Raw genomic sequence first — 27,362 nt, 5'->3', positions numbered from 1 at the left:
AAGTTCTCTGATGAGCTTTTCCATTTAGAACTGGAATAAACAGACTGTTAAACAACAGACACCTGCAGAAGGAAACAAAGAACAGGTACCTGTAACAGGTACAAACCTGGAGGAGACCCAGACTGTGGACTGGGCCTAGCAGTACCTGGGCCAGTTCTAACACTACTGGTACTCATTCTAATAGTACTGGTACTAGTTCTGGTAGTACAGGTACCAATTTTTGCAGTAGAGGTACTAGTTCTTGATAGTTGTTCTAGTTCTTGTAGTATTTGTACTTGCTCTTGTAGTACTGGCACTAGTTCTAATAGTACTGGTACTAGTTCCTTTAGTACAGGTACTACTTCTTGGTACAAGTACTAGTTCTTGTAGTACAGGTACTAGTTATTGTAGTATTGGTACTAGTTTGTGTAATCTTGGTACTAGTTCTTGAAGTACTCATACTAGTTCTTATAGTATTGGTACTAGTCCTTGTAGTACTGGCATTAGTTTTAATAGTACTGATACTAGTTTCAATAGTAGTGGTACTAGTTCTAATAGTACTAGTACTAGCTTTTGTAGTACTGATACTAGTTCTTGGTACAAGTACTAGTTCTTGTAGTACAGGTACTACTTATTGTGGTGTTTGCACCAGTCCTTTTAGTACCGGTTCTAGTTCTTGTAGTATTGGTACTAGTTCTTGTAGTATTCATACTAGTTTTTTGTAGTATTGGTACTAGTTCTTGTAGTACTGGCATTAGTTCAAATAGTACTGGTAATAGTTTCAATAGTAGTGGTACTAGTTCTAATAGTACTGGTACTAGTTCTTGTAGTACTGGTACCAGTTCTTGTAGAACTGGTACGACATCTTGTAGTAGTTCTAGTAGTACTACTTACTGTATTACAGTACTAGTTCTAGTAGTACTAGTTGTTGTAGTACAGGTACTAGTTCTAGTAGTACTAGTTCTTGTAGTACCAGTTGTTTCTTCAGTGTTTTCTTGGTTGTCCTTTGTTTTTGTGCTGAACCCAAACCCACCGCTGGGGGCGGTACAGAGCCGTTGCACACTCTGAGAGGAGCGAAGAAGAAGACAAACCCGGAAGTGCGGACGCTGGGGTTTGTTGACAGAACGTGCGAACGGTTCTGTAGTCGCGCGGTGATATTCGGGTGTTTTTCGGGTGAAACGGAGTCCGGGTTCGGGTGAGATGAGTTCTACAGAGGACCGACACGGAACCAAGAGACCCGCCTCTCCGACGGAGGTCAGATAAACCGAACCCACCGGGGGTTCGCGGAGTTAAAGCGGGACGTTTAGCCCAGATGCTAACGGACTGTAGCAACATGGACGCGTCCAGTTTGTTTATTTGTTTGTTTTATGTTTTATGGACACGAGCCTTTGAACGCATCACATGTTGTATTTTTAATGTGGCATGAACGATTAAAGGTTTTTGAACAGATGAAAATATAGCAGAAAAATGAATAGAATTAAATGAACAAACTGAAAACCAATAACTTTACTGCATCTTATTTACATTCAGATCATTATTTAACTGCATTTTTAATATAGTTTAATAAAATGTTAATAAATGTGACTATAAATCTATTAACATTAACGTATAAACATTTGAAATCAATCTTAAATGTTGGTTTTTGGTCCAGTTGCAGAATCCAGAGATTATTTTAAAAAAGTACATGTTACTAAAACAGGATAAAATCAGTAAATACATTATATTTAATTCCAGTTGGAAGCACAAGGTGTAAAATAAAACTGCAGCAAAGACAAAACAGCAGCTGAACATTAAACTGACTAAACAAAGTGTAAAATAAGAATGAAAATAAGAATGAGCAAAAAAGAACATAATGAGTTGAAACTGTAAAAAAAAGTCATTATTACTAAGAGTTAACAGATAAACAGTAATTTTTAACTAACAGTTAAAAATAAGAAAAATAGAATAATAAAAACAAAGCACATTGTAATATAACATAAATGATCTTAGATATTAATATTCAACACCTTATTTCATGATTTATTGCTTATGTTCTTAATTATTTTTGTGAAATTTCAAAGTCAGATCGCTAACTTATCTTGATTAAAACTAAAACTGGATGATGTGATTCTGATCAGATCAGATCATTAGGTCATTAATTAACATTGTCCCGAACCTGAAATGAAAGTGTTTGATTTTAATAATTGTATTTTCTCAGTGTTTACATGTACATAATATTCCAGTTTCTGTGATTATTCTGATAAAAACAACATTGCTAATCGTCTTTTTCCACAACTATTGAAAATGAACTGGTCACTTTTATTCCTGTTCACACTTGGATTAAAAAATAGAATTAGGGCCAGATCAAGTGGTGACACAGGGACACATTTCATGTTCAATAGACTGTGTTTAAACTAAATAACTGATCTCCATGTTTAGTACATGTATTAATAGGTTTCAGTAAATACTTTCACATGACACGTTACAATTTACACAAATAAAATTTTGGGGTAAAGATACTTAAATTACTGCTGCGTGACATGGGGACTGAAAATTATTATTATTATTTTTTTTTTTTTCAGTTTACGCAAATGTACAAAACATGCTGTTCTCATAAGAAATTGACACTAAATGAAACATGAGGCTTTAGCTCTGATGTTAAACTACAACTGTGATCAATATTGGATAACAAATTTTAAATAAGTTTTTATGAACACAAATCTGTTGTGACACAGGGACAGTAGTTTGTCCCTTTGTTCAGTATCAGAATAAAAGACTTTGGAACTAAAACACTATAAATATGCTTAAATAAACTTTTGTTGAACATACATATTACAACTGAAGTTATATATACAGATAATAACAGAGCATATTTGACCAATAATTTTAATATACATAACCTTTCTACATTGTTCTTCTGTTGAATAATTAGCTCCTACAGAGTCACAGACTGAAAATATCACCAATACATGTAAAAAAAAAAAAAAAATTATTCAAGTTAATCGTACATTTACATATTTTAGGCCTTTTTAGGTTTCTTTTATATTGATCAGTAGGCTCGGAATGTCTATTACTGAAATTTTGTAAACAGTTCCATAAAATAGAGTTCTTAAGCTAAAAAATGAGCCTATTTGAGAAATGAAAGGTGAAACTTTATTTTTTGACGCTGATGTTCACTTTCACCTGATCTGGCCCGTTGGTTATCATAGTTTCTACTGGTTGAATTCAGCCTCATCCTGTCATTCATTCAGACAGGTTCAGATGTTCCATATTTATTCATCTCCATCAATGTTCAACAGTTGGTGTGTTATTTCCTTTTCTTTGGATTCATCTGGTACCAGATCCAGATGGTACCAGATCCAGATGGTACCATCATATTTGTCTTCACTTGTTCCAGTGGAAACAACCTGGAAAACAAACAAATGAGATGCACAAGCATGTCCAAAGGATCATCACAGAACCAGAATAATATCAGTGTAGATGCATAATTTAGAACAAAACAAAGACTTTTTAGAGTTAAAATGATAAAAACCAAAAAGACTGTGAATAGTATCAGTGGAGTGTTGACTTTGGTTCTGGTTCTGTTCTGGTGCAGGATGGGTCGACCCAGTGGGCCTCAGCTGATCTGGGAAGCGATGAGAGGAAGCAGAAGTTTCTGCGTCTGATGGGAGCGGGAAAGGTGGGTTGGATGGACTGGAGATGCTTCACGGTTCTGGACGTTGAGCTCTGAACAGAACCGGTTCTGGACGTTGAGCTCTGAACAGAACCGGTTCTGGGTGTTGGCACTGACCTGTTGTGGTTTGTGTTTCAGAAGGAACACACAGGACGTCTGGTCATCGGCGACCACAAGTCCACGTCCCACGTCCGCAGTGGTGAGTGTCTCCGACCCGCTGGAACCCAGCCGGTGTCGTTGGGTTGTGTTCTGTCGTTAACGGGTCGGCGCCGCCTGTCATATTTAACCCGGTTGTGCTTCGTCACGTGGCCGCTCAGGTCCGTCCGTGGGCGGGTCGACCTGTAGCGGCTGACGTGTGTCCACGCTGTCTCTGCAGGACTAGAGGACCGGCACATCAACCAGCAGCTGGAGCAGCAGTACCAGCAGGGAATGGACGGGAAGCTGTCGGGACGGAACCGCCGCCACTGTGGGCTGGGCTTCAGCGAGGTGAGGAGGCTGGGGGGCGGGGTCACAGAATGACTGACAGAACACAACAGAAGGGCTTTATCTCTGTCTCTTCTCATGGATCTTCACTCATCACTGGGTTCAATAAATAAAACCAGAGTGAGACGTTCAGGTTCACTGGGGTTTTACAAACATTTATGATCAAAAACTGTTTTTAAAATGTCATTTTCAACATGTTTTTTACTGGGGATGGCTTTTTACTGGCTCCAATACTCAGTGTGTGTACTCGTATTCATACTCGTAAAAGACATCCGATACAAATGCACCGATACCACTTACGGCCATGTGACATTCCCAGTTCAGTGCAGCAGGTACGAGGAGGAGGAATAATGTGTGTGAGTGTGAAGAGTGTGGAGATGGAACCAAAGAAATGACGGTGATCAAAGTAAGGCTGACTGACAGTACCGTTCAGACACACACAGATACAGACGCAGCCTTCTGTCCGTCCTCTGCGTACATTCCATCTGTTTTCCAGGTGATGGAGGATGAGTACCCAGACAGAGAATACCAGCGGGAGTACGGAGCGGTGCGGACCGCGGCCAGCGGAAGTGAAAATGAAACTTCTCACTCATTTGTCTTTTCTCTTCCTGCTGAAGCTAAACTTTTAAACCTTACAGAGAAAACGCTGCAACATTAGTATCACAGTAGTGTTCCCTCTGTCGTCTACATGTTTGTTATTACTGACTTTCTTCTTCTTCTCATTAAACGTTCCTCTTCTTCGTGGTATTTGTCCAGTATGGTTAATTCAGAGCGGCGCCCCCTGGTGGATTAACTGACAAACGCTCATTCCAACACATTAAATGTCAGTAGCAGCACTTTGTTCCAGTCAGACTAATGACAACGACAGTAAAGCACATTTACAAAAGGAACTAATAATAATAATAATGGATTGGATTTATATAGTGCTTTTCTAGACACCCAAAGCGCTTTCCATTATTGACCCATTATTCATTCACTCTCACATTCTCCCTCTGGTGGTGGTAAACTACGTTTGTATCCACAGCTGCCCTGGGGCAGACTGACAATTTGCACCTACGGCCCCTCCCACCACCAAACATTCATACACCAGTGTGGGTGACACTGGAGGCAGGGAGGGTGAAGTGTCTTGCCCAAGGACACAACGGACTGACTAGGACAGAGCAGGATTCGAACCGCCAACCCTTCAGTTATTGGACGACCCGCTCTACCACCTGAGCCACAGCCGGAATGGGATTATTAAGTGTTAATAGTATTATTAAGTACTCGTATCGGTATTCGGTATCGGCAAATACTCTAATGTAAGTACTTGTACTCGTACTCGGTCTGGAAAAAAGTGGTGTCGGTGCATCCCTATTTTCTACACTTTTCTGTTATTTTCTTCATATATTCTTCTACTTCAGTGAAGCTCAGACCTTGTTAAACCTGTTTCAACCGGAACACTTGGTCCACATGACTGAAGGTGTGTTTTTATTACAGATCTGAACGTTTGTCTCTAATCTGACTTGAATCTGTCAGTATTTGGATGAATGATCTGTTTTTACAGTGAAGCAGGACTAACACAGGCATGAGTTCCATAAAACTGAGACTGAACTGAACATTCTGATAGAAAACACTTTGAACATCTGTCATCTTCCACTGGTTCAGTTGGACTCTGGGTTTAACTCCCCAGAGTCTTTTTCTGTTTTAAGTCCTCAGAGTCTTTTATTTTATTTTTTTTTAACTCTTCAGATTCTTTTATTTTTTGGTTTTAACTCCTCTGAGTCTTTCTTGTTTTTTTTTGTTTTGTTTTATTTTAACTCTTCAGAGTCTTTTGTTTTTTTGGTTTTAACTCCTCAGTCTTTTTTTTTTTTTTTTGTAACTCTTGTTTTTTCCTCCACAGTCTGAACCGGATCCTCCTCCCTCGGCACCGGTCGACACCCAGACCACACCCGCTGATCCACATGAAACCGACAGTGACAAAGACCAGACTGGAGACCAGAACCGAAGTTCAGACCCTGAAGGTCCGGATCTGACCTCGGATCAGCCCAAACCCGCCTCCGACAGCAGAACCGACCAACGCAAACACACCTACAAGATGGCGTTCGTGAAGTCGACGTGAATCACAGGAGTTGGATTTTGTATATTTTGATGTGGTCCGTTAAACTGGTCGTCGTTTCCCATCATGCATGAGATTCTCAGGTTGAAATGTCTGGATCTGGTGTCGGATGACGTCGAAAAACTGGTTTTATTTAATTTGGACGTTTTGGACGATGATTCAGGATCGAGGAAACACTGATTTTTTGTGACATTTTATTTGGAAACTAATAAACAGAAACATCACAGAAGAGTTTGTGACTCAGTTTTGTTAATTAATTAATTAATTAACATGTTGAGTTTAATGTGTTGACGATGGAATAATATAAAACATCAGTTAAATCAGTGACATAAATAAATGATCTGTGTTCATGAAGTTTGACTCAAAAACTAACGGCAGATAAAAAAACTCTTCAATCGTTATAAATTAATGTCATCGGTTCATTAGTTCAAACACAAACGAGGATTTAATAAAATACGAGTTAATTAAAACATGGATTCAGTCGTAAAAAGGCTTCGTTAAAAATCAACGAGAGGCTGAAGATTCAACTGGTGGGTTTGGGGGTCCGGAGGGGGTCTATAGGGATCTGCAGGGTAGGGGGTCCATTGTGGGTTCGTAGGAGGTCTGGGTCTGTATGGGGATTCGCTGGGGTAGGTGGCGGAGGTCTGGGTCTGTAAGGGTCTGTTGTGGCTCCATTGTGGGTCCGATGGGGGCCTGTAGGGATCTGCAGGGGTAGGGGGTCTGGGTCCATTAGGGGGTTAGTAGGGATCTGATGGAGGTCTTTTGTGGGTCCTTTGGGCGTCTGTTGTGGGTCCGTTTGGGGTCCCTTGTGAGGCTGTTGTGGTTCCTTTGGGGGTCTGTTGTGGGTCCATTGTGGGTCTGTTATGGGTCCTTTGGGGGTCTGTTGTAGATCCTTTGGTGGTCTGTAGTGGGCCCTTTGTGGGTCCATTTGGAGTCCCTTGTGGGTCCATTGTGGGTCTGTTATGGGTCCGTTGTGGATCTGTTGTGGGTCCGTTGTGGGTCAGTGCTCTGCAGCTGCTTTGGCTGAAGGACAAAAACACATCAGTGGTCAGTGAACGTCTCGTTTGTCAAACATTAAATTTACACCAGATGTGATTTTATTGAATGGAACTTGAACCTGATTTGAATAAATGACAGTTGAAGAACAAACCAGTTCATCAGATCCAGCAGACGTTAAAACACACACACGTCACCAGAAACCAACAGAAGTTCAGACGAGTGAGTTCAGACATTTAATCTAAAGCCAGTTGGACTTCCACCAGTGGAACCCACAGAACCCTGCAGCGCCCACACCAGGACTAAAGGAGGTCAGAGGTCAGAGGTCAGGTCATGGGCTGGATGTGTGAAGGTCATGGATCAGTTCTGCTCTAAGTGTCTACGTCTTTTCCAGGTGGATTTACTGAATCCTAACATTCCACTTCCTTAAATGTAATATTACAGATAAAAATTAAGGAAAATTAGAACAAAAAAACGATTAAATAATTAGTAACGTAACAGTAACTTTGTGTCTGTGTTGTAGTAACAGGTTTTTAAAAGTGTTTTGGTGGAAACAGGAAAAGTTTAACCGAAAATCTAATAATCTTTGAGTCAAACCAAGTAACTTTTTGACCTGATAAAACTAGAATCAATCTGTATTGATCTGAAATAAAGACTTAACCTTCCAGTATCTGGGTGAGCAGATTATGCACACTTTGCATTTCATGTTATAAAAGGTCATATAATAAATTACATTAGTTCATATGAATAACCAACATTAGTTTTCATAGTAACCAATGTTGGTGTTAATCATTGACATATGCCAGGATGCAAAAAAACAAAAAAACAAAACTAATCCAATTTATGTGAAGTATATCGAAAAAAAAATTTGTTTTGCAAAAAATATTTGTTTCCATTACAAACATGGCATTTAAAGGATTAAAAATATTAAAGTTTTTGAGTATTTGGTATTTTTGTTTATGGCTCAAGTTGATGAAATTTAAAAAAAAAAAAAAAAAAAAAAAAAAAAAAAAAAGTAAGATTATTTTAAGTGTTAACCCTCCAGTATCCAGGTGAGCATGTTACGCACACTTTACACTTCATGTTATTAAAGGCCAGATTATTTTCCACAATTTGTTTTTGGTCAGAATTGAAAAATTTTTCATTTTTGCCTGATTTTCAAAATTCTGACCCATCCATTAAAATCATCCCATTATAAACACTGTTACATTCTGACACTAACACCCTTCTACCAAGTGAGTATAAAATACACACTGACACATTTTAGCATAATTTGACGTAGAACAAAAAGTGGTAATCACTGACATATGCCAGGATGAAAACATCCAAAAATAACTAATCCAATTTTTATAGAATATTGAAAAAAATACATTTTTGTGTGTTTTTTGCATCACAAAATATGGTTTGTTTACATTAAAAACATTGTATTTAAAGGGTTAAAAATATGACAGTTATTGAGTATTTGGTATTTATGTTTATGGTTCAAGTTGATGAAATTCAAAAAATGTAAAAAGTTAAAACATAAACTGTATGAAAAACATTCAGACATTACTATGTCACTGTGCATATTATGGGCTGTAGATGGTTAAAGGACGTCTATGACACCAAAGGGTTAAATCCATAAAACCCACGTGAACCTGAATCAACCTTGGATCCTTCTGTCCTTCATGTGTGCACGTTCCTGATTGGACCAGACCGATCTCACCTCAGAACCCAGTGTAAATAAGCCACACCCCCAAAAGTAAATGCAGATCTACCTGTAGCCACGCCCACCGTCTGTGATGTCACTCTGTTTCTACGAATCAGAAATGAAGTTAGACCACATACATGAAGGTTCCGGACCCGTGGGTCTGGGTTTAACTCTAAACCAGGGGTCTCAAACATGTGGCCCGGGGGCCAAATGCGGTCCGCCAAAGGTTCCAATGTGGCCCCTGGGATGAATTTGTGAAGAGCAAAAATTCCACAGTCAAGGCTGTGGAACTGATTTTAGTTCAGGTTCAATATGATCTCATGTAAAATAATAATAACCTGCAAGAAATAATGACATCATATTTTCTTCTCGGTTTGATGTGAAAAAAATAATATTACATTATGTCTATAAATAACGACAACTTCAAATTTTTGTCTTTGTTTTACTGCAAAAAATAACATTAAATTATGAAAATATTTAAATTTACAAACTATCCTGTAACAATAAAATATGAATAACCTGAACAAATATGAACAACCTGAAATGTCTAAAGAAAATTAAGCACAATTTGAACTCTTTTCTGCCTGTTACTAAGTGTTTAGTGTCTTTGTCAATAAGTTGAGGCATAACATTGTTAAAATTGCCCTTATTTTTCTTAAGAAATTTCAGTTTTTTCAGGTTAGTCACATCTTTTTTGTTTGCATAGTTTATAAAAGTAAGTATTTTCATAATTTAATTGTTTTTTGTTTTTTTTGCAGTAAAACACAGACAAAAATCTAGAGTTGACATTATTTATAGCACAGGTGTCAAACATGCGGCCCAGGGGCCAAATCTGGTCCACCAAAGGGTCTAGTCCGGCCCCTGGGATGAATTTGTAAAATGCAAAAATTACACTGAAGATATGAATCCTTTTAGTTCAGGTTCCACATACAGACCAATTTAATCTCCAGTGGGTCGGACCGGTCACATCCTATCATAATAACACATAAATAGTCACAACTCCACATTTTTCTCTTTGTGAATGCAAAAATTTTCATGTCATTTTACTGTATTTACACTAAAACCAACAAACATTTCACAAAAACACGAATAACCTCAACAAATATAAACATTTTGAAATGTCTGGAGTGTAATTTTACCAATATTCTACCTGTTATTAAATGTTTTGTGTATTTGTGGATCCATCTGTACATTATAATTTACATGTTTAAATGATAAACTGAGACAGAATATTGTGAAAATTGCACTTAGTTTTCTTAAGAAATTCCGTTTGTTCATGTTATTCACGTTGTTTTAAAGGATAGTTGGTAGGTGTAAACATTTTCATCACATAATTTTCCTTTTTTTGCTCTAAAATACAGAAGAAAGTTTGGAGTTGACACTATTCATATATTATTCTGTTGTTATTTCACTGCAGGTCAGATTTGGCTGAATGTGGAACTGAACATAAATGAGTTTGAGAGCCCTGCTGTAAACACAGACTAAACCCATCCTCCTGGTTCTGCTGATCCAGAACCACCTACAGTTTGATCTAAATGCAGTCGTATCTGGTCCTGGTCCTGGTTCTGGTTGTGGTTCTTCTGGGCCTACGTGGACTGACCTGCCACCAGTTTGCTTTTACGTGACGCCTCCGAGGCCAAAGCCTGGGACACGTTCATGATCCGCTGCTGCTGCTGCAGAACCGAGTCCAGCTCAGTGAAGTCCAGCGAGGACGGGTGGAGGTTCTGGACGCTGTGGAGGACACGCACACCTTTATCTGGACTCTGATGGGTCAGTGTGTGGCTGAAGGATCACATGAGGTTCTACCTGGACTTGGTCAGAAGGTTCTTGATGCGCTCGGTTCTCCGGGTCCGTTCCTCCAGTTCTTCAGGACTCAGAGGTTCTTCAGGATCCGACTCCACGTACCGCTCTGGGATCAGAACCTTCTGGGGTTTGGAAAGCTGCAGACGGATAAAAAAAACAAACAAAACAGATCAACACGGTCAGAACCTGCAGAACTCTGGTGTTTAGGCCTCTTTGTGTCACTGATCTGGTCTGGTCTGATCCAGTCTGGTTTGGTCTGGTCCAGTCTGGTGGGTTCTGGTCTGATCTGGTCCGGCCCGGTCCAGTGTGGTCCAGTCTGGTTAGGTCCAGTCCAGTCCAGTCTGTGTTGGTCTGATCTGATCTGGTCTTGTCTGGTCCCAACAAGTCCGGCCCAGTCCAATCTGGTCCTTCTGAACTGGTTTCTGTTCCTCCAGTCCAAACTTACATCATCTTTTCTTTTTATTTCATTTCTGTTTTCTACAACATTTTGCATATTTTGAATCCGTTTCAGATTTGAACCTTTTTCATGTCATTTTCTTCTTTTTTCATTTTTTGTGTGGTTTATTTTTACCTCATTCGCTGTACTGGTGTTTGATGCTGATTTTATTTGGTTGATTCTGATTTAATTGGTTTTTCATTCTGATTTATTTGTTTTTTGATGCTGATTTTATTGGTTTTTTTTATGCTGATGTAATTTGTCTGAGTGGACGTTGAACCCGTTCTTATTAAATGACAGATTCTGTGTCGTTATTGGAGTTAAATGGTTAAAATGTCAGATTCTTTCTTGTTTGTCTGAGTTCATCTGTATTTATGGGATGTGTTTCGGGTTTCCATGGTTACCTCTCTGCTCAGGTCCAGGTCGTAGTCCAGCGGCTCCACGTCCACCTCTCTGGTGGGCGTAGCTTTAACTGCCACCCACTCATCTGATTGGACCCTCCCACTCTCCTTTGCTTGGCTCCACCCCTCATCGCTTTGGCCCTCCGCCATAGGTCGCTCCTCCTGCCAATCAAACACCTGGAAGGAGGCGGGACTTAGTGTTACATAACAACCAGAATAAAAAAAATTTAGATTATTTTACTAAAGCTGCAACTTTTACCCAAAAAATGACAGAAAAATTGACAAATGATGATGATTTTTTGGTTTTTCTTTAGTTTCAGTTTATTTTCAGGCTCATTTTCTGTTTGTGAAAGCTGTAAAAATCCTGCACTTTGAGAAATGACTTCTTTCAGTTATCAGTATTCAAAACATCTTAATAAATAATCTGCACATGATTGAAATGTGTTGAATATAATCTGATCTGCAAATGTTTTAGTCGGTTGATTTTGATTCTGCAGTGTAAGTGAAAGAAGGTGGAGCTGCAGTGATGATTCATTTCATTGTGAATTAAAGCACAGTTTATTTCCTGGATGAATGGTTTTTATCTGACAGGTATGATTCACTGAAGAAAACGGAGGAAATCTGCAGAATCTGAGCATTTTACTGAAACGTGTCTTAAAGCGGTCGTGTAATATTAGAACAGACACATTTATTACATCAATGTATTTGTCATTATTGTTTTGTTTCCCAGACCCCTGTTAGAAAAGAAACACCTGAATTCAATGTGTCCACATACTTTTGTCCATTTGTGTATATATGAGGATAATGATAAATAATAATCACATATTCACAGGATTAAAGCTGAACATAAACCAGCTGGAACTGGTGTCCATCAGTTAATGGTTTGAGTCATTTTTCCAGTAAAATGAACCACATTGAACCTAAACTCTTGTGTTTTGAGCTGTTGAAGATAATAATCACCTTTTGTTTTTTATTTACTCATGGTTGTTCTAGAAAAAGACACTGACACTAAACCTTTCAATAGTAACTAAGTTCAGTTTAAGTCTATTCTGGAGCAGCACCCAGTGGCCATCAGTGGTATTACACTTGAACAAAGTTAAGCTAAGGGTGGAGGTGTTTTTATGGGTCGTCAAATAGTTCAAACTTTCTGTGGAAGAGATTCAACGAATAAGAACCAGATGACAATGACGTAGGAAAGGCTTCATTTTTCGGCATTGGATTGGTTTCATGTTTTTTTCTGAATTAACTCAAATGATCATTTTTCTATCCCATATTTACATAAAATACATTAAACTGCACTTTTTGAGCGATGGAAAAGTCCGTAAATATGTGAATATTATGTTGATTCGTGTTGTATTTTAACTGAATGTTGACTGGAGTAAAAACATATAATTGTTGTTAATCAGATTCCTCTGGTTTTACTTTTAACGACAAAAACTCTTCATCCAGAAAATAATATTTTGTTGCAGCTCAAATAATCAACCATGAGTCTCTGTGTCCGTCTGTGGTAACTCTGGTCATGTGACCTGTTTCATCTACATGTATGTTAATATGTATCAGTGTGTCCTCGTATCTTGGCATGTCTTCTTGTGTCTCTGCGTGTCTTGGCGTGTCTTGGCGTGTCTTTAGCGTGTCTTGGCGTGTCTTTAGCGTGTCTTGGTGTGTCTTTAGCGTGTCTTGGCGTGTCTTTGGTGTGTCTTTAGCGTGTCTTGGCGTGTCTTTAGCGTGTCTTGGTGTGTCTTTGGCGTGTCTTGGCGTGTCTTTGGCATGTCTTTAGCGTGTCTTGGTGTGTCTTTAGCGTGTCTTGGCGTGTCTTTGGCGTGTCTTTAGCGTGTTTTGGCATGTCTTTGGCGTAACTTGGCGTGTCTTTGGCGTGTCTTTCGCATGTCTTTGGCGTGTCTTGGTGTGTCTTTAGCATGTCTTGGCATGTCTTTGGCGTGTCTTTAGCGCGTCTTGGCATGTCTTTGGCGTGTCTTTAGCGTGTCTTGGTATGTCTTTGGCATGTCTTTAGCGTGTTTTGGCTTGTCTTTGGCATGTCTTTCTATGTCTTTGCGTGTTTTTGGCGTGTCTTTGGTGTGGTGTCTTTGCATGTCTTTGACTTGTCTTTGGCATGTCTCGGTGTGATGTCTTGGCGTGATGTCTTAGCGTGTCTTTGCATGTCTTCGGCATGTCTTTCTGTGTCTTTGGCGTGTCTTTCTATGTGTTTGCATGTTCTTGGCGTGTCTTTGGAGTGTCTTTGGCATGTCTTTCTGTGTCTTTGCATGTCTTCGGCATGTCTTTGCATGTCTTCGGCATGTCTTTCTATGTCTTTGCGTGTTGTTGGCGTGTCTTTGGCATGTCTTTCTATGTCTTTGCGTGTTGTTGGCGTGTCTTTGGCATGTCTTTCTATGTCTTTCTATGTCTTTGCGTGTTTTTGGCGTGTCTTTGGTGTGTCTTGGTGTGGTGTCTTTGCATGTCTTTGACTTGTCTTTGGCATGTCTCGGTGTGCTGTCTTGGCGTGATGTCTTAGCGTGTCTTTGCATGTCTTCGGCATGTCTTTGCGTGTTCTTGGCGTGTCTTTGGCATGTCTTTCTGTGTCTTTGCGTGTTGTTGGCGTGTCTTTGGCGTGTCTTTGGCATATCTTTCTGTGTCTTTCTGTGTCTTTGCGTGTTGTTGGCGTGTCTTTGGCATGTCTTTCTGTGTCTTTGCGTGTTGTTGGCGTGTCCTCTCATGTTTGTGCGTGGTCAGTACTAGTGGTTAATCGCTGAAGAAGCGTCAAAGCCATGCATCCTCCTCCTCCTCGTCTTCAGCTTGGTTCTGCAGCCGCTCAGTGCGTTGTGGTTACATGCTGTTTCCCATCATGCATCTGTGTGCTCAGCAGAATCAGAGAGAGCAGAGGAACCCCCCCCCCCCCCCCCATGCAGACCCAGAACCCCCAGACTCAAATTAGAAGAACAGGCGACAGAAGCAGCTTCAGAAGCAACAAACTCTTTATTGAGTGCAAATCTCTACAAGATAGAAAAGAAACGGAGCAAAGAGTCGAGAGTCGCTTCAGTTCCACAGATTTAGGTGATTTTTATTATTATTATATTATTATTATTATCATTATTATTATTATTATTATTATTATTATTATTATTATTATTATTATTACTGATCACTCCACTTCTACGTGTCTAAATTCCATCTGAGCTATGATATGATCTGAAAAGCAACATGGCAGAAAAACTCACATTCAGACTCATCAGGAACAAGGAGCAGACAGTGGCATCATGGGAAATCAGGAAGGATGTGTGGAGATTAGGTTTAGAGCTGATGGCACACTAACAGGGTTTTCAGGTTTCAGAAGGACTAGTTCAGTGTAGACGAACAGCGGCAGTGAAGTCATTTACAGACCTGAACATTTCAGATTTACTGACTTCATATTTAGCTCAGATTTACTCTAAAACCTGATTAACACATCAATTAATATCAATTAATCTCAACCTCATTATCATTAAACATCTCAGTAAAATGGATAAGTGTCTTTAACTGTTAACAAGTTCCTAATAAGTGTTCATTAATGTTTAAAAGGCATTAATACATGTATTTATGATATAATTAACACTTATTAAGTCTTATTCATGCTAATAAACAGCTTATTAAGGGTCATAATGTGTATTGAACTGTTTAAGTTTTTGATCGGTGTTTTACACGTGATTAAAAATGCTCATTCATTTATGCTTAATTTAACACTTATACAGACTTTATTAACGTCTTTAAGGTTCCATAAGTGATTAATTACCTGTAAATAAACCTGATGTAACACATCAATTAATGTCATCCTCATCATCATTAAACGTCTTAATAACATGAATAAGTGTCTACAACTGTTAACAAGTTCCTAATAAGTGTTTGTAAATGTTTAAAAGGTAATAATACATGTATTTATGATGTAATTAACACTTATTAAGTCTTATTCATGTTAATAAACATCTTATTAAGTGTCATAATGCTTACTGAACTGGTTAACAAGCGTCTTCCACTCAATCAGAAATGCTCATTATTTATGCTTTATTTAACACTTATACAGACTTTTTTAACGTCTTATAAGGTTCTGTAAGTATTTATTACCTGTTAATTAACACTTATTACTGTGACTTTAATATAAATTATTACTAACACGTACTCGAGGGTCAAACAAAACCGACGAGACCAATTAATTTAAATCTTTTTGATTGTCCTTTGGATTAATAATACAAATATAAATTAAGAGCCAATTTTAAGTCACGTGTTGAACCATGTGACTTTTGTCTGGCCACCGTTTGTCTCCACAGATGATTTGATGACAAAAAAATAAAATGGCGTACTGGCCCTTTAACAGGTTTATTATGTAAATAATTAATCCACAGTTTCCTTATTTTGTTTTGATGTGTTTTCAGTGACAGAATGAATAAATCTATCTTTAAATCAGTGAATAACATGTTCACAGGTTGTTGTTTTTTTGTCGTCTGCTCCTTGTTCATGCTGTTATTTCTCGTTAAATATTGCGTTTCTTGCATTTGCGTTTTAATGATGCATTAAACAGCACAGCATAGGCCACTGAAAACATCTCGGTATGAGCATGACTTGTCTCTTCCGCTAGGAATCATGGGAAATGTGGCGACCCAAGAACCCACTTGGTGCACAATTTAAAAAAAAAACAAAAACAAAAGAAAAGCTCATTGTTTGTTTTCATGAGGACGTGGAAGTGAAATATGCTGATGTTTAATGTTCATAGAAGCAGATGTATTGCTCACTGTTAGAGGAATTATGGGAAATGTAGTTGGATCCCACAGCAGTCTGTTAGAGCGTGATTAGTCTGGACTTAATCTTTTGGAATTCAACCGTGCATGTTAGCATTGTTAGCATTTCTCATTGAAACGAATGGGTGCAGCTAGCATTAAGCTAGCGTCTCATGTTTTCCTTTGGGGTTAAAGGATTGGTTCGTATTTTTCACCCTGGTTGTATGAGGTGGAGATGTTTGTTGAAGCAGATGCAGAACTTTAGCATCAAATAAAAAAAAAAAAAAATTTTTGAATATTTTCACCGTTTTATCTCAATGTTTGTCTTAGTGATGAGACTGAAGCTGCGAAGTTTTTAGATGCTTTAGATCAGGGTGTCAAACTCATTTTCTTTCAGGTTCCACATTCAGCCCAATTTGATCTGCAGTGGGCCGGACCAGTCAAATAAGAACAGAATAACCTACAAATAATGACAAGTCCAAATTTTTCTCTTTGTTTTAGTTTAAATAAAATCCCAATAAATTATGAAAATATTTACTTTTATAAACTATTTAAAAAAAAACAAAAAAAAAACCCCTGATATTAAAATAAAAAACGTAAGAAAATTTGGTACAATTTTAAAAATATTGTGCCTCAACTTATTTCTACATTATGGATCGGATCTACAATAAACACTTAGTAACAGGTAGAAAATTACTAAAATTGTGCTTAATTTTCTTTAGACATTTCAGGTTGTTCATATTTGTTCAGATTATTCACATTTTATTGTTACAGCATAGTTTGTAAATGTAAATATTTTCATAATTTAATGTTATTTTTTTGCACTAAACAAAGAAAAACATTTGAAGTTGTTAATTCTAAATTTTTTTTGGGCTTAAATGAAGATTTTTTTTACTTAACTGAAGATTTTTTTGTCTTAAATCAAGATTTTTTGCTAGATTCGAGATTTTTTTTGGCTTAATTGAAGAATTTTTTGGGCTTAATTGAAGATTTTTTTTACTTAATTGAAGATTTTTTTTTTTTTTTGGCTTAATTCAATTTTTTCCTTAATTCAAGCAAAATTTTTTTTTTTTTTTTTTGCTTCATTCAATTCAAGACTGTGGAATTTTGCACTTGGCAAAAACTTCCCACAGGCCAGATTGGAACCTTTGGTGGGCCGCATTTGGCCCCCGGGCCGCATATTTGAGAGCTCTGCTTCAGATCAATATGTGCATTTCCATTCAGTTTTGGGTTTTCAGTTTTAAACCACACTGACGATGAAGGAGCAGAAGTGGAAGGAAAGTCCACATCTATTTGCACTTTCTTTTGCAGATTTGGTGAAAATTTGCAGAGCATTTGGACACAAACCCACGTACCCAGGGTTTCTTTGAACACCACGGTTCAGAGCTGAGGAATCTGAATAATTATAATTATATATTATTAACAGCAATAAAAAAATGCTAATGAAAAGTCCAAGCGAATGAAGAATAACTAATCCTAAAATATCTAAAAATAACACAACCTTTAATACATATAGAGTTGATTTTTACTGACATTATATAAAATGTAATGGAAAGTTTTCCAGATTTAATGGTTTCAGTTGAAAATCACAGGTTTCCACAAGTTTCAGACCAAAGACTGTGATGTTTTTGGAGCGTCTGCAAACCGACGCACTGACACGAGATGGTGGAATTGTTCTTCTTTTGCTCTTCAGGCTTTTTTTTGTATCTGGAAATAATTTTGCATAACTTAAATCTGACCTGAGAGCAGCGATAATGAGTTATTTACTACGACTGCATGTCTGGTATCGACGCAACGGTGAAAACCTAAAAACCGAAGAGGAATTTCTTTGTTTATTCCTGTTTGCAGTTTGTGTCGCCTTTAATAAACAAAGAAAACCTGGACTAGAACCAACACCCCTGTATGTCAGGAGCATGTTCTATGAGTTCTATCATGTTCTATCTGAATCCATCCCAGTTGAATGTGTGAGGTTGTCAGGTTCTGTCTCTGTGTTCCAGTCCTGTGGTCTGGACGCAGATCAACCTAACGATAGAAGTGGGCGGGACTTTCACTGGAGGAGAACTCAACTAATTCAGTCAAAGTCCATATATGACTTCTATCAGTGATCAATAGGAACTATATTGATATCTCTAAGCATTTACATGTTATAAACCATCTAAATATGAACCATTAGAAGGAAAGGAAGATTTTTAAAATTTAAAAAGTGTTTCAAAAGTTAAGAAATCTAAATTTGTCAAAACTGTGAACAAACGTTGGAGACATTGTCCCAAAGAAGATACATATAAAAATTTAAATGAATCAGACCAGTAGTTTTGGAGATGAGGGTTGTTGAAATCCAGACACTGATGACCTTCAGTTTGACCTTTTAAGGTCAAAGGTCATGGACCCAAATCAAAGTCCAAATATGACTTCCTATCAGTGATCAATAGTAACTATATTGATAACTGTAACAATTTACATGCTATAAACCATCAAAATACGGACCATCAGAAGTAAAGGCACATTTGTAATATTTCAAAAATTAGTCAAAAAAAAAAAATCTAAATTTCTCAAAACTAAACATTTGAAATGAATCTGACCTGTAGTTTTGTCAGAGAAGATGTTTGAAGAAATCTAACAAAGAGGAAGACGACGATGACGGACACAGTGGCTTTCCATCAGCTCATGGTGGATGAGATAAAAACATGTGACTTCCTAAAACTGGTCTGGGGTCTTTGCAGATCTTTGGTCTGAACTGGGCTTCGGGGAAAAAGCTGCGATTGAGAAAACAACAAGACAACGAACTGAACTAAACTCAGCATCTTCAGCTTCAGTCACCGTCACAAATGGCTGATGAGGAGGTAAAACACACTCTGAATACTTTTACTGTATTTCTTCACATAAAAACCAGGTCTATAAAGAACCGATAAAGGCTGGTCCTGGATACAGACTGAAGAAAAATATATAAAGTCAATGTTCTGTTGGTTGAATACAGGGGTCTCAAACATGCGGCCCGGGGGCCAGATGCGTCCCACCAAAGGTTCCAGTGCGGCCCGTGGGATGAATTTACAAAGTGCAAAATTTCCACAGTCAAGGCTGTGGAACTCATTTTAGTTGCGGTTCCACATACAGACCAATGTGATCTACAGTCAAATAATAACATAACCTACAAAAATAATAATGACTCCATATTTTTGTCTCAGTTTGATGTGAAAAAAATTGTATTTCATTATGTCTGTAAATAATGACAACTTGCAATTTTTTGTCTTTGTTTTAGTGCAAAAAACAACATTAAATTATGAAAATATTTACATTTACAAACTATTCTGTAACAATAAAATGTGAATAACCTGAACAAATATGAACAACCTGAAATGTCTAAAGAAAATTAAGCACAATTTTAAAACAATTTTCTGCCTGTTACTCAGTGTTTCATGTCTTTGTAGTTGTAGCTGAGGCATAATATTGTTAAAACTGCACTTATTTTTGTAGGAAATTTCAATTTTTTCAGGTTACTCATGTCATTTTTATTTGGATAGTTTATAAAAGTAAGTATTTTCATAATTTGATGAGGTTTTTTGCACTAAAACAAAGACAAAATTGTGGAGTCGTCTTTATTTACAGGTAATTATGTTATTAGTTTACTGGTCCAGCCCACTTGAGATCAAACTGGGCTGAATGTGGAACCTGAAAATAAAATGAGTTTGAGGGCCCTGATTTAATATAATAGAACACTGAGTTCAGTACTGTTAGCATCATGAACCAGAGTGAGATTTTCTACCAAATACAATAACTTCTGTTTATTAAATGAATGAAATGATAAATAAAGGCCTGGGGTCTATTTGAGGGAATACAATAAACTGGATTGGAGGTTTTTCAGAGTCTAAAAGCAAAACCTTCGAACATTTATTATTATTATTCTATTCTGCGTCTACAAACATCCACTACAACCAACGGCAGAAAATCTGGAGTATCCCTTTAAGAGCAGCAGCGTCTCCATGGCAACCTGCCTCGATTGTGCTTAAAGCAACGTCATTCAACCAGACTGATTTGAGGAGGTACGTCTCATAAAGGCAAAAGGATCGTCAGCAAAACAAGGCACTTGATTGGATCAGAAGAAAAGCGAGCGGGGAGGTGTGGTCATGATCTACCGAAGCCTCGTTCTTCGTGTCTTCAACCTGAAAACTAGTTTTATCTCTTTCTCATCCGTCAACCGTCACTCCTTTTATAAGCTCTATATACTAAATCTCTACAAAATAGAACTTTACTGCTGAAAATATCCCTCAGTAAATAAATAAACGTGACATAAATGGGCTCTGTTCTACGTTCTGCTGATAAAAATAGAGCTCGGGGGGCGGGGCTTGCCTTCCGGTGCCTCTGTGGTTTTTATCTAAATGGGTTTACATTCAGAGGTGTGTCAGTGAGGTCCCACCAGGGGCAGTGTTAACACGGTTCAGTTCCACCCCTGAACCTTTCAAGATGGCGGCGTGCTGAGTCCAGGTTTAGTTCTTAAAGCTAGCCTGGCCTGCAGCGTGTTAGTGCTAACGTTAGCGTCCTGCGTTGTGTTACGACGAGCCCGGGGGCTGATGGGAGGGGGCGTGGCAGCAGGGCTGGAGGCGGAGTTGGTCCCTGTGTCTGCTGCTGCTGCGGTGGGGGGGGCGGGGGTAACGTACGGAGGGCGGGGGCTCCGAGGGGCTGGAGGGCAGTCTGGAGGAGGACGAGGACCGCCCGGTGGTCACGGTGGAACTGGAGCGTTCGCCGTGGCTCAGGTTCCTCTTGCGTTCCCGGACCAACGCCCTCTGGTGGCGCTTCATCCCGCTCCAGCTGCTCCTCGGCGCTCATCCGGCCGCGGGACTGGACGCCGGAGAAATTATGGACATCGGGAGGCGACGACGAGCACTCGAAGGCACTCTTAGGTCTCTCCTGGAAAGAAGACAGGAGGAGGTGGACAAGGTGTTTTCACTGAGTTTTACTGTTCATTCAGTAAAATACAAAAGAATCCTACTGAATAACACACGTTCTGTGTTCCAGCACAGGAGGGCGTTTGTACGGGTTTTCCTCAGCCTTCACAGACCTGATCACCACCAAACTAATGAATACAAACATTCCCTGACTATCTACCAGGCACACTTTTGTGTCTGTATTCAAATGTTGTGAGGCATGCTGGGAGATTTCAGCCTCTGTCTACTTTGAATTCTTCATCCCTGCCTCCATACTCCATTTTCAGAAGTGGTTCTGCTGCCGTTCATGACATTTCTACTGTTAGCAGACGATGCTAACATGTGAAGGCTGCAGTTCACTACAGCTGGATGAATGGAATCCTACTGGACAGACCGAACACATGCATGTTCTGCCCTTCATGCCTCACATGTTGGCTCAGATTATCACCTGCACAAAGCAGGATTCAATGGTAGTTTACAAATGGACTGTGGTGCAGACAGGTTCTACTGATCAGGCTGTCGTACAATGGCACCACGGGTACAATGCCACTAGTTATAACAAATGGGAATTCGTTTTCCCAGTTCAGATAGAAAACGACCATTGTCTGGAAGTATTTAAAGCCATGAGAAGAAGAAGATGAAACAAGGCATAAAACATACAAGATGAAAACGACGTAGAAGACGACAAAATGACATGAAAATGTAAAAGATGGGATTGATGTAAATTTGGATCCTGAGGAGACGTAACATTTATCTTTTGGCTCTGAAGCTAAAAAAAGTTCAGAAATTTATGATGCAGAAGAAAGTTAGAAGTTTGGTTTGTAGAATCCACAATCATCAGTAGGTTTATGAAGATGAACTGTTTTGGTGTCATTTTGGAACCGTTTTATCTCAGAACATTCAGTTATTTGGTTTTCCTTCTGTTCTCAGATGTTCTGGGTTTTTTGGACGTAAAGAGACGACCGTTTCAGCTTTAGAGACAAACACTCAACGATCTAACATTAGTTTGTTTTTTTTTCTGTAGCATCTAAAGCTCCATAAAACTAAACCAGAACATCCACTATGTGGTACCAGCTCGACTCGACTCAGCATTTTTGTTTCCATTATGAAAAAGGACCTGGAATCTGGTACCTGGTACTAGTTTTTTGGTATCACCTCTGCCGAGGTTCCAGGACTGGGGACCAGATACTAAAAGGTGACACTGTGTAAACACTGCAGACCACTGATTGGTCAGACAGTCGTCTGTGTGACCCGCCCTTTTACAAAAAACAGATGCAGACGTTGACAGTAAATCTGTCGGTAGGTGAATCCACATGATGACAGTCTGGAAAACTACACCATAGTTTGTCCAAGAAGTTCAGATGGAAAAATTCAGCATGAGCTTGACGAGACAACGCACAACGAGCGAGTTTATCAGCAACTCTGAGCAGACGACACGGAAGTAACGCACCACATCCCTTTGACGTCCAGGTACTGTAAAGTGCGTAGTATCCTGTAATGGAAACGGTCTCCAGGAATAGGACCTGGTACCAGAGTCGAGCTGAGTCGAGCTGGTTCCACGTAGTGAAAACGTGGCATGAGTAGAAGGTACAAACCTCTTCCAAACCTTGTCAAACCTCTGAACCCTGAACCCTAACGTCCAGTAAAACCCCAGATGGACCCTTCGTCCTTTACCATCAAGGTCAAACCCCGGTTCTCCGATGTGGACTCACCCTGGGTGCAGATCCTCCTGGTCTCCTCATGGTGACGTAGGATGAGATGGAGTTGGACTGGTTGAGTCGAGACGAGGATCCTGAGAGTCCTGGATCACAACGAGGTCACAGGTCAACACTATAGGACTTGTTCTAGTGTTTCTAAAGGAACTGAACGTCATCATCGGTCTGTTTGTCTGTGAAGGTTTTCACACCTGAAAGTCCAACCTGAGGTCAGGGATCTACAACATCAGGGTTGTTCTTCTGAAACACTGTTATCATCAAAGTTCCCTTTGTTTACAGACAGGTTCAGATATGGGCATGAAACGAGCCCAAAGGAGGCCTCGGTCCAGATCAAACTGAACCTTGGTTTGGGTCATGCACAGTGTGGGAACACTTTTGGACCAATCACAGGACGTTACACAAGGTCAGTGTGTAGATCAGTGAGGATGGACTAGTCTGAACAGGTGTGAAACCGGTCTTACACACACCTGGAGCCACGGCCAGTTATTAGGTTCAGTGATAAATACATTTCTGATTAAGTGAGTAATGGTTCCTGAAACATGTCGTCCTTCATCTGGTTCAATCACAGCTTAAAGATAATAATGCTGCGTTCCAGTCCACCTGTAACTGGTGTTTTTCCGTCCTTCTACTGGTGTAAATGCACTGGAATGTTCAGTCAAACCTGGGACTTCCACCCGTGAACTCGTATCAGATCCATGTTCTCCCAGTTCTGAGTTCTGAAGTCACGTAGAAATGGTGCCCCCCCCATGGATGTGGTGTTTATGCAGATTGTTTATTAAAACAAGATACCGCTCTGACATTATTTATCTGTAAATGTTCTGCATAATCAGCAGCTGATCTAGTGTTAGCTAGTTTTCAGTCCAATGAGTGCAGGAATAAATTAAAATGAAATACGAATCCAAATATACAAAAAACATAAAAGGTAGAACAGCTTGTCTTGCCTTATGTGTTGTTTTTCCTCCTCTGTTTCCCTCAAATAAGCAAAGAACAAACACCTCTGGGACAGAAATGACTGTAAATGAACATAATGTACAGTCCACCATGCTGGTTTGTTTACATCTAACTCCCACAATTCCTAGCGCTCAGGCAGTTTGGCCTGACTTGCCTGGATCGTTACAAAGTGGTGAGTCATGGTTTGAAGTTGTGACTTACAGGCTCAAAAAACGGCCTCGAACGCAGCATTAGTTACAGAGTAAACATGTTTGTATGCATTGTTTTTGTTTTTTTAACCTGTTCCTTCCACTCATTAGTGTTAATTTCCTCCTGTTTACCAGGTTCCAAAGCTTAGAACTGAAGAACCACAAGAACTGAATGAACCAATGACACCTCGTTTAAAGATAAAAACCTGGAGTTTCACAACATTTACAGATTTAGTTTATGGATAAAATACAACCTGAACTACATCAGGTTACATTTAGATGAAACTGTTTATTTCCATCAGTGAATTAACACTAATTAGGTGAGAGGACGAGGTTAATGATGGAATCATGTGACCAGTCATGTGACCTCATGACACCAAATAAGTAGAAATCCCATTAGCTTCCGTCACTATCCAGCTGATTCTTTGACTACTTATGTTTTGTTGTTCAGTAAAACTGTGACATAAACTCAAACATTCACCTGTGGAGAATCCAAACTTTAAAACAGGGGTCTCAAACATGCGGCCCGGGGCCAAATGTGGCCCACCAAAGGGTCCAGTTCAGCCCCTGGGATGTTTTTGCCAAGTGCAAAAAATTCCAGAGTCTTGAATTGAATTAAGCAAAAAAAAATGTTGCTTGAATTAAGGAAAAAATCTTGAATTAAGTAAAAAAAAAATCTTGAATTAAGCCAAAAAAAATCTTGAATTAAGTAAAAACAAAAATCTTTAATTAGGTAAAAAAAAAAAAAAAAATCTTGAGTTAAGTAAAAAAAAAATCTTGAATTAAGCAAAAAAAATCTTTAATTAGGTAAAAAAAAAAATCTTGAATTAAGTCAAAAAACAAACAAACAAAAATCTTCAATTAAGTAAAAAAAAAAACCTTGAATTAAGCCAAAAAAAAATCTTCAATTAAGTAAAAAAAAATCTTGAATTAAGCCCAAAAAAATCTAGAATTAACAACTTAAATTTGTTGTCTTTTTTTTAGTGCAAAAAATAACATTAAATTATGAAAATATTTACATTTACAAACTATCCTGAAACAATTAAATTTGAATAACCTGAACAAATATGAACAACCTGAAATGTCTAAAGAAAATTAAGCACAATTTGAACTCTTTTCTGCCTGTTACTAAGTGTTCAGGGTCTTTGTAGATCTGATCCAGAATGCACATGTAGAAATGATAAGTTGAGACAGAATATTGTTAAAATTGCACTAAATTTTCTTATGTTTTTTAATTTGAATTTCAGTTTTTTCAGGGTTTTTTTTTTTTTTTCAGTTTTTTTTTTGATAGTTTATAAAAGTAAGTATTTTCATAATTTAATGGTTTTTTTTTTTACACCAAAACAAAGACAAAAATTTGGAGTTGTCATTGTTTATAGGTTATTCTGTTCTTATGTTTCCGGTCCGGCCCACTGCAGATCAGACTGGGCTGAATATGGAACTGAACTAACATGAGTTTGACAGCTCTGCTTTAAAACCAGGTAAAACATGAACGTATGAACAAAAGGTGTTTTGTAGAAACTGGCTCCAAAACAGCGACTGGAGGTTGAGTTTAACAGATGCTGACTGTGGTGAAGGTCATGTGGATCACATCGTTCTGGTTCTGGTCTCGTACCCGGGTCGTTGAAGTACTGGTAGTCCACCTCGGACCCGGGGCAGTGGTGGCTCACGCCCGGCAGCTCTGGTTCGCTCAGGTACGATCGCAGTTCAGCCTGAAGGGGGCGACACAGAAACGTGAACCCTGAGCAGAACCGGAGCAGAACCTGGATGGACCCGCTGGACCGGCGGCGTCGGACCACGTCCTACCTTACAGTCTCCGTTGACCACGAACTGCCCGCTCTCACGGTCCCGCTTCCTCTCGTCCGACTGGCGTTTCAGGCCTCGAACCGAGGTGTGGCGGATCACCGAGGCCTCTTTGGGGAGGGGCGGCACCACAGGGGGCGTGTCCTCATAGTCGTAGACACGGGGCAGCGGTGGGCGGGGCGGGGCGTTGTCCTCTGCCTGGACAGGAAGGAAATGGACTGTTTCAGGACCGGGTTTTGTGGGTTTGAGGACCATTTGATGCTGGGGTTTTGGGGTTTAAAGGACCGGTTCAGGCCCAGGTTTTGGGTGTTTGAGGCCCGGTTCATGACAGGTTTTGGGTTTCTGAGGCCCGTGGAGGGCGGAGGTGGACTCACCCACTTTGGCACGGTGCTGTGAGGTAAAGTGTAGCAGGCGATGCTGGGGGTGGAGCTTCGAGGTGGAGGTTGGATCTCCGGGCTGCGAGAAGGCACTGCCGAGTCCGACACCGAAGGCACTAACTTCCTCTCTGAAACAGAACCAGCAGAGACCAGTTAAACAAGGTCAGGTCTGACTGAAGACCAGGTCTGGGTCAAGACCACGACCCAGAGCCCAGAAGATGAAATATTCAGTGTATAAGGAATGGACCGCCTCAACATCTGGACCAAGTCTTACCTGTTCCACACCTGGTTTTAACTGGGTCTCAACTGGTTCTGGACTGAGTCTCACCTGGTTCCGAACTGGTTTGTACCTGGGTTCTGGACCGAGTTGTACTTGGGTTACATACTGTCATACCTGGTTCGTATCTGGATTCTGGACCAAGTCAGACCTGGTTCTGACCCAGTTTTTGCCTGGTTTCTGGACTTGGGTCATACCTGGGTTCTAGACTGAGTGGAACCTGGGTTCTGGACTGTGGCACCTGGGTTCTGACCTGATGTGTACCTGGGTTCTGGACCTAGTCGTACCTGGTTCCGGCCCAGTTCGTACCTGGGTTCTGGACTGAGTCGTACCTGGTTCTGGCCCGGTTCGTACCTGGTTCCGGCCCAGTTCGTACCTGGGTTCTGGACCTAGTCGTACCTGGTTCCAGCCCGGTTCGTACCTAGGTTCTGGACCTAGTCGTACCTGGTTCCGGCCCGGTTCGTACCTGGGTTCTGGACCTAGTCGTACCTGGTTCCGGCCCAGTTCGTACCTGGGTTCTGGACTGAGTCGTACCTGGTTCTGGCCCGGTTCGTACCTGGTTCCGGCCCAGTTCGTACCTGGGTTCTGGACCTAGTCGTACCTGGTTCCGGCCCGGTTCGTACCTAGGTTCTGGACCTAGTCGTACCTGGTTCCAGCCCGGTTCGTACCTAGGTTCTGGACCTAGTCGTACCTGGTTCCGGCCCGGTTCGTACCTGGGTTCTGGACCGAGTCGATGGTGATCTTGTAGTTGACTTTGCTGCTGCTCAGTCCTGACATCACGTCTTCGATTCTCCACAGCTCTCGTTTCATCTCCGTCTTCTCCTGTTGTGGACAAACAGAGCGTCTGTTGTTCTG

The 27,362-nt window shown here is 39.8% G+C and overlaps 1 protein-coding gene and 1 pseudogene across 1 annotated transcript; one reads left to right on the top strand and one right to left on the bottom strand.

Annotated features, from left to right (window-relative positions):
• Window positions 1–1,058: 1,058 nt before the first annotated feature.
• LOC115421223 (small acidic protein-like) lies at window positions 1,059–6,440 on the top strand. The gene is made up of 5 exons (XM_030137008.1): window positions 1,059–1,233; window positions 3,554–3,637; window positions 3,770–3,830; window positions 4,008–4,117; window positions 5,994–6,440. The coding sequence occupies exons 1-5, from the start codon at window positions 1,180–1,182 to the stop codon at window positions 6,210–6,212; spliced, it is 528 nt and encodes a 175-aa protein (XP_029992868.1). The 5' UTR covers window positions 1,059–1,179; the 3' UTR covers window positions 6,213–6,440.
• Window positions 6,441–6,527: 87 nt separating this feature from the next.
• Window positions 6,528–27,362, bottom strand: part of LOC115420983 (pleckstrin homology domain-containing family A member 7-like) — a 42,287-nt pseudogene continuing 21,452 nt past the window's right edge.

Source organism: Sphaeramia orbicularis, chromosome 6 (assembly GCF_902148855.1).
Source record: "Sphaeramia orbicularis chromosome 6, fSphaOr1.1, whole genome shotgun sequence".
NCBI classification, from domain to species: Eukaryota; Metazoa; Chordata; class Actinopteri; order Kurtiformes; family Apogonidae; genus Sphaeramia; species Sphaeramia orbicularis.
This window is presented reverse-complemented; position numbering and strand designations above follow the sequence as displayed.

Excerpts from the sequence above, each read along its gene's own strand:
- LOC115421223 (XM_030137008.1), top strand. The coding sequence starts at position 1,180 with ATGAGTTCTACAGAGGACCGACACGGAACCAAGAGACCCGCCTCTCCG. Across the intron at positions 1,234-3,553 it reads GACCCGCCTCTCCGACGGAG|GATGGGTCGACCCAGTGGGC; the intron begins GTCAGATAAACC and ends GTTCTGGTGCAG. Across the intron at positions 3,638-3,769 it reads GTCTGATGGGAGCGGGAAAG|AAGGAACACACAGGACGTCT; the intron begins GTGGGTTGGATG and ends TTTGTGTTTCAG.